Source organism: Labeo rohita, unplaced genomic scaffold (genome assembly GCF_022985175.1).
Source record: "Labeo rohita strain BAU-BD-2019 unplaced genomic scaffold, IGBB_LRoh.1.0 scaffold_2433, whole genome shotgun sequence".
Classification (NCBI taxonomy): Eukaryota; Metazoa; Chordata; class Actinopteri; order Cypriniformes; family Cyprinidae; genus Labeo; species Labeo rohita.
The window spans coordinates 1-6,969 of record NW_026128697.1 but is presented as its reverse complement, the minus strand read 5'-3'; the positions used below and the strand labels follow the sequence as shown (position 1 = coordinate 6,969).

The 6,969-nt window shown below is 37.1% G+C and overlaps 1 protein-coding gene across 8 annotated transcripts; it reads right to left on the bottom strand.

The window, feature by feature from the left end:
- Window positions 1-597: 597 nt before the first annotated feature.
- Window positions 598-4,249, bottom strand: LOC127159678 (uncharacterized). Of its 8 annotated transcripts, XM_051102465.1 has the most exons (9): window positions 3,299-3,686; window positions 3,133-3,190; window positions 3,009-3,058; window positions 2,877-2,924; window positions 2,738-2,795; window positions 2,580-2,648; window positions 2,436-2,493; window positions 2,235-2,277; window positions 598-1,913 (listed from the first exon to the last, which is right to left on the bottom strand). In XM_051102465.1, the coding sequence occupies exons 1-8, from the start codon at window positions 3,465-3,467 to the stop codon at window positions 2,272-2,274; spliced, it is 516 nt and encodes a 171-aa protein (XP_050958422.1). In that variant the 5' UTR covers window positions 3,468-3,686; the 3' UTR covers window positions 598-1,913; window positions 2,235-2,271. The 8 variants fall into 8 exon arrangements, 5 of the variants coding, with proteins under 5 accessions (XP_050958422.1, XP_050958421.1, XP_050958420.1 ...); XM_051102464.1 differs by having other exon boundaries at window positions 598-2,277; XM_051102463.1 differs by lacking the exon at window positions 2,235-2,277 and having other exon boundaries at window positions 598-858; window positions 2,738-2,777; window positions 3,009-3,040.
- Between the last annotated feature and the right edge of the window lie 2,720 nt (window positions 4,250-6,969).

Here is a 6,969-nt window from a genome sequence, read left to right as displayed (position 1 = left end):
TAGCTAAGCAGCTAAACAAGTTAACATTAGTTGTAAATGAGTCAAAATCAAACAGGGCTCGCTGCGAAGCCTTTTTCCCTGTACTACACTGCACCGAGCGCTTACTTGTTACTAAGTGTCACGTAATTCACAAAATAAGACTTTTTTCCCCAATTTAACTTGAGTGAAAACTTACCTGAACGCCACAGATGTCCCGGATGAGTCGCCTTCTCTCTGGTGGGTTGCTAAGAGACGAATAACCGTCCAAATTCAAACAGAAAAGAGCGGCATCGGCCTTCGGTCGTAAGCAAACTCATGGGCCGACCTTTGATGAGCTGGCAAACGGAGCACACTCGCCTATGCCCGGCCGATCCTTATTAGATCTTACAGTTTATGAGGCCGACGTCCCAGCTAACAAAAAAAAGGTCGCCACAACGTCCCCTGAATGGCATCTGGGAACGTCCCCTGGACGTCATCGTGTAGGGTTTTTTGGACGTCATGGGGACGTTGCGAGTTCGTTCGCGGGACGTACTGGGGACGTTCGCGGAACGTCCGGAGGACGAAACGGGCACGTTCGCGGGACGTAACAGGGACGCTTACGGGACGTTCAAGAAAACATTGTGGGGACCTATAGCGAACGTTCGCTACAGGTCATTTTAATATATGTAAACATGTCATTAGTCGAAACAGACAAAATTGATCTACCCAAGGAATAAACACACAAGCAATAGTACGTTAACAATACTTTTTTATTTGTTAAAATATTTTTCTTTTGTGTGTGTGTGTGTGTGTGTGTGTGTGTGTGTGTGTCTGTCTGTCTGTCGTCTGTTCCAGATGTTGGGCGTTATCCAGGTCTGATTCCACCCTTATGTTGGAAACCTAAAACAATATAAATGAACAAAAATCAGCAATGGTTTTAAACGTTGACTTCGTTTTCGCATAATGACGTAATATTCTATCAAACTGAATCAACTGACTACTCATTATCTGCGCGAATGACACCTGTGTAGAATTTCCCGATTGATAGCCAACTTCTTACGATTTTTAGGCCATTGTTCCTTTTCTATGTGCGTTTATCAAAAATGCACTTCACACAACAGCGCCAGCATATCGCTGTTTGTTCAATATTCAAGTTGAATATCTGTCAACATTGTATATGTTTAATCATTTCAGCTTTATGAAAATCTGATATATGGCAATATATGTAAAACACATATATAATATATGTCCATGTATGGATTACACAGATATACAAAATAGCCGCTTTCACATATGTAACATATATTTCCCTAAATACACACATATATGTCTTTATAGTACATGTTCATATAGGGGCAACAATGTATATGTAAATTAAATATATGTTAAATATAAGTTACATATATCTGAACTAAAAATTTAATGGCAAAATATAAATGGCAAAAACACAATAAGGGTAATGTTTACAAAACTTTTAATTAACTGATCAGCTACAAAACACAATAATATTAACACTTTTTTTAAAGTTATTTAAAATGTATTTAAAGGGATAGTTCCCCAAAAATGAAAATTATGTAATTATTTACTTACCATCATGTTGGTCCAAACCCTGTATGAGCTTCTTTCTTCTGCTGACGAAGGACGATATTCTGAAGAATGTTTGTAACCAAACAGTTTTGGGGCTCCACTTACTTCCTTAGTATTTTCCTACCATGGAAGTGGACAGCAATTGTTTACAAACATTCTTCACAATACCTTTTTGTGTTCAGCAGAAGAAAGAAACTCATTCAGGTTTGAATCAACCTGATGGCAGTTAAATAATACAACATTTTTATTTTTGGCTGAAGCTACAGTAAAACAATCAAGTGGCAATATAGTGAGCTCTGCCATTTTGCAGTTCAAGGCTGTAACAATTTGCCCAGAAGTGGTTCCGGGATGTATCATCATCACAGCATCTTAAAAAAATGCAGATAGAACCACATTAATCCTAAAAAGGGCAAGAAATCAGAAAATAAATTCATTGCTATTTCCCATCTTCTTAGGACACAAATAATACAATTTCATGATTTTTGTTTTTTTTAAAAAAATCATGACTTTTTTTATTATTAGGTTTGGTTGACTAAAAATCATCATTATTTATGATTCTCAGATTTAAACTATCACCAACAGCACAACAACGCAAAAGGACGCTAAGTTATGAAGGTTGTGTAACACTGTTTTACTTTTCCCCTCAGCTTCATAACAAATAATGGCTTCCCCTGCGACTAGCAACAAACCTTAAATATTGTAGAAACTGTTATAGCGACCTTCACGTCAGCACTGCATAGAAATTAATATGTGTGAGAAACATTTAGGATTGTTTAGGGCGCACATCATATAAATGTCATCATAAAGCAATATTACCTTATAAAATACATAATGTAAATGAAGTAAAACACTTACTTAAATATATATTTTAAATAAGATAAAACACTTACTCCTAGTGTTTCCCTGTTAAAAATTACCTCCACCTCAGCACTGCATAGCAATTCAGATCTATGAGAAATGTTTAGGTGCACACAGCATATTAATATCATCATGAAGTAATATTACACATAATGTAAATGAAGTAAAACAGTTACTTTTGGCATTTCCTTGATATAACCCACTTTCCTGTCTGCTCTGTGTTGTGACTGAAAGAAAATATCTCTCTGAGAAAAAAATCAGGAGAGCACAGCACATAAATATCACTATAAATACATATGTAATACAAAAATTTTAAATGAGATAAAACACTTACTTCAAGTGTTTCCCTGTTAAAAGCGACCTCCACGTCAGCACTAAATAGCAATTCAGATCTATGAGAAATGTTTAGGTGCACACAGCATATTACTATCATCATAAAGTAATATTACAAGTAAATTAAGTAAAACACTTACTTTCTGTGTTTTCTTTGATAAAACCAACTTCTCTGTCCGCTCCGCGTCCTGAGTGAAAGAAAATATTGCTCTGAGAAACACATAAATACATAAATTTCGCTATAAATCAATATGACGTTATAAAACACTTACTTTCCCTGTTAAAAATGACATCTAGGTTAGCACTGTAAAGCAAATGAGATCTGTAAGAAACTATATGTTGGTTTAGAAGCATACAGTTATAAAATACATATTTTAAATGAGGCAAAACACTTACTTCTTACGTTTCCCTGTTAAAAGCGACCTCCACGTCAACACTGCATAGCAATTCAAATCTGCGAGAAACGTTTAAGCGTGTTAGGCACGCACTGCGTAACGTTAATATCGTCATAAAGTAATATTATCTTATAAAACACATATCGCAATTGAGGTAAAACACTTACTTCGGGGTTTTCTTGATAAATACCCTGTCTGCTCCGCATCGCGAGTGAAAGGAAATAACGTTAACGTTATCTCTCTAGGAAGAAGTTCAGGAGTACACAGCTCTCGTCTGTTCCGCATCGCGAGTAGAAAAAAATGTCTTTGAGAAAGGTTTAGCGGCATACAGCACATTAATATCGTTATAAAACTTTATTATATTACAAAACACATTTTGTGCGTAAGATTAAACACTTTATTTCGTTGTTTCCCGTCCTCATATGCTCCGCATCGAGAGGGAAGAAAATGACCTCTGTGAAAAATATTCCAAATGCGTGAGGCGCGCACACGAGCAAATGTCCCGGATGTGACTAACACCACAAGTTCAAATCTTTATTCTAAAAGTCCTTAACGCCAGGATTTTAACACCGCGATTTTGCTAATGATCCATTCATAGACTCTTAAGTATCTGTTCATTAAAATCCAAACAGCGACTTTTTATATTATTTTATATTATCTATATGATCAAATAGTTTCATAACTCTGTAAAAAGTAAAATAAATAAATAAATAAATAAAAGGTCATTCACATGTTTGTACAAGTTCTTTATCATATATGGCTCATTCAAACAGTGTTATTACAAATATGTACAGATAGGTTCACACATATTAACTATCGTTTTATATAAATGTTCATATATGGCCATGTATCACATTTCTATATGGGTGCTAACGTTAGCTTCGAAAGTGTTTAGGCTAACGGCCAGCAGCCTTACACTACTGACAGACTCAGCAAATGTTTTAAAAGGTAAACTTTTCATAAAATGTAAGTATTACGAGATACGCAGTGGTTACGGAACCTAATGTCTACAAGTATAAAAGTATAAATACCTTTTCGACCGGACAAAAGCGAAAACTCAAGGCCATGTCTGAGGAAATCACCAGTAAGACCGTTATCTGTCACTCAGCAGCTCAGCGTTGCCATGGATACATGCGCGCACCCTAAGTGACGTCATTCGATCATTTGATTGGCTTTTACACTTTTATTTTTGCGCTGCATAACAGTCTTAAATGCAATAACTAAAAAAAAATAATAATAATTTTCCTAAATAACTTATCTTGTCAGCTTACCAACAGCAATATTAAAAAAGTAAGAACTGATTTATTTGTCTTACCTGTGTTATTTTCCACTTTCTTCTATTCTTTCTATTCTTCATGTTTTCCTTGGCTGCATTCATCACTCTTCAGGGATTCAACCTTATTTTATTTATGTATGGGGAATACATAGGGCCTAATTGTAGCCTAGGTTCAATTACATTATTGAAGTGTATCTTGTTTTTGATGTCGAAATGCTGAAACAGACTCGTGATTTGATGACATCTTTAATTACATAAGTTACTTTTTCTTTTGCATAAATGAAAGTAATTTATTTTACAATTAATTAAAATATATAGTTTATACTATAGTATAATAATAATAAAAATGGAATTTTCATTCCATTATTACAGTTAAAAAAGGGATTTTGTTTTAAGGAATAATACCATTTAAAATCCAATATGGGTTTATTTTTATTTTTATTTATTTGTCTTTAATTTAATGAACTCTGAGTTGCAAGGTGTCAGGTAAAGTCCAAGCATGGGCGACTGGATTTTCAAGTGTTCTTATGGAAATGGCAGATGAGGGATGAAACAGGGATGTTCGCAAACTGGTTCGGGCGAATGTCCTCTGAATGTCCGCCAGCGAACGTCAAAAAGAGAACCAAATGCGGACGTAAGTGAACGTCCTCAGAACGTCCGTTAGAAAACGTTATAAAGCGGACCAAATCCGGACGTCCTCAAACGTTCGACAGTGAACGTTACTAATCGGACCAAATACCGACGTTCTCCAAACGTCCGCCAGCGAACGTTACAAAGCGGACGTACTGCGGACCTAAACGGACGTTTGCAACGTCCGGGGGACGTCCCCTGTTTGCTGGGGTTCTGCTCAAGGGCCGACGTCGGCCAGACGTACGTGTGCTGTCTGGGAATATTCCTTGGGTCATGCCGACAACATACATACCAATTATACCATACTTGGCCGAACCTCCTTTCCGCCATTTTGATTAATGTACAAAACCTACTTGTTCGTACTCCTCCTAGACCGTTGATCGGATTTTCACCAAAATTGAGTCAGATCATCTTCGGACTGTCCTGACTCAAAGTTATGGATTTCGTGTCGATAGAGTAAACCGTTTTCGTACAGCGCCACTACAGATTTTAGGCTTGATGCTAAAATTATTCTGAGGCTGTATCTCTGTAAAGCTTTGGCATAATGACACCAAAATTTGTGTGTTATTGTCACCTCACACAGAACGCATCACATCAATTTGAAAACAGCACCACCTATTGGTCAAAAGTGATAAGCCATTAAATTATATTATTTGTTGTATTTATGATTTTTCAGCCATTTCAACTGATATCATCCTAAAATGACTTTAGTTTATCATTGTTACAGTCGGTCTGTTGCTCCTTGCCATGCTTAGCTCCTCATTCTGCCTCTGTTGTGCTTGGCCCCGCAATTGCTGCTTGCAGCTATATTTAGGGGCCAAGCACCGAAGGTGCGGTGGCACCTATTGTATCCGTTAGCGTATTCTTCTTCTTCCGCCGCAAGTCTATGGCAGCCCATAGAACCGCTTGCGGGAAAGTTGTATAATTTTGCACACTGATAGAGGACAGTCCCAACATTAACCATAGCAAGTTTGGAGTCTCTAACTCAAACTCTCTAGCGCCACCACTTGTCCAAACTTTCAAAAGATTTATGCTAATAACGTTTGAACCGTAAGCCACACAACAAAAATTCTTTTTTCCTCTGATTCCTTGGCTTATGCCGAGTCGAATGGACACCAAAATTCAAAAATCGTAAGGTTTAGTTTTTTCGCTATTCTCAATTGTTCGTAAAACCTACTTTTTCGAACTCGTCCTAGGCCGTTGCACCGATTGTCACAGAAATTGATCCAGATCATCTTCAGACCATGCTGGCAAAAAGTTATGGAATTCAAGTCGATTCGTCCAGCCGTTCACGAATAACACGCGAAAGAATTCTACGAAAAGCTAGCAAAAATCAATGTGAGGCTATATCTCCGTAACAGTTTGGCATATTGACACCAAACTTGGTGTGTGTTATAACAAGCATGACCTGAGGCTGACTGCAGTGTTTCGGTCCAGTGCCCCCCTAGTGGTCAGGAGATACGAAAAATGGCTATTTTTCTTTATAACGTCTGAATGATTTGTCCAAAAATCACAAAACTGGTCTCTTTAGATTCAGTGTGTCATACCGAGTCGAACCATATCCAATTTTCCCATGTCAGCCATTTTGGGTGTCGGCCATTTTGAATTTAGCTTTAAAATGCTGTATCTTGAGAACAGATTAGCGTATCGTTTCGACATTAATTACAAAAATGTTCGGCACCATGCCCTGAATGTACATAAAAATTTTTGGGCCAGCGCCACCTTGTGGTCAAAAGTTATAAAGAAATTTACAAAAATGCTAATAACTTCAGCTTACATTAGCCTGTTGTAATGAAAGTGATCTCAATAGATTCCTTGGGTCAAGCCAAAAACATTGATACCCATTATTCCAATATTGGCCAAACATCCTGTCCGCCATTTTAATTAATATTGAAAACCTACTTTTTCGAACTCCTCCTAGACCGTTAGTCC

What these genes read in the sequence shown, in the direction of transcription:
- LOC127159678 (XM_051102462.1), bottom strand. Translation starts at nt 3,467, where the DNA reads ATGTGCTGTATGCCGCTAAACCTTTCTCAAAGACATTTTTTTCTACTC. An exon ending in TTTATCAAGAAAACCCCGAA is followed by an intron (nt 3,191 to 3,298) that starts GTAAGTGTTTTA and finishes CGTTTCTCGCAG; the next exon opens with ATTTGAATTGCTATGCAGTG. An exon ending in TGTCATTTTTAACAGGGAAA is followed by an intron (nt 2,925 to 3,008) that starts GTAAGTGTTTTA and finishes TCTTTCACTCAG; the next exon opens with GACGCGGAGCGGACAGAGAA.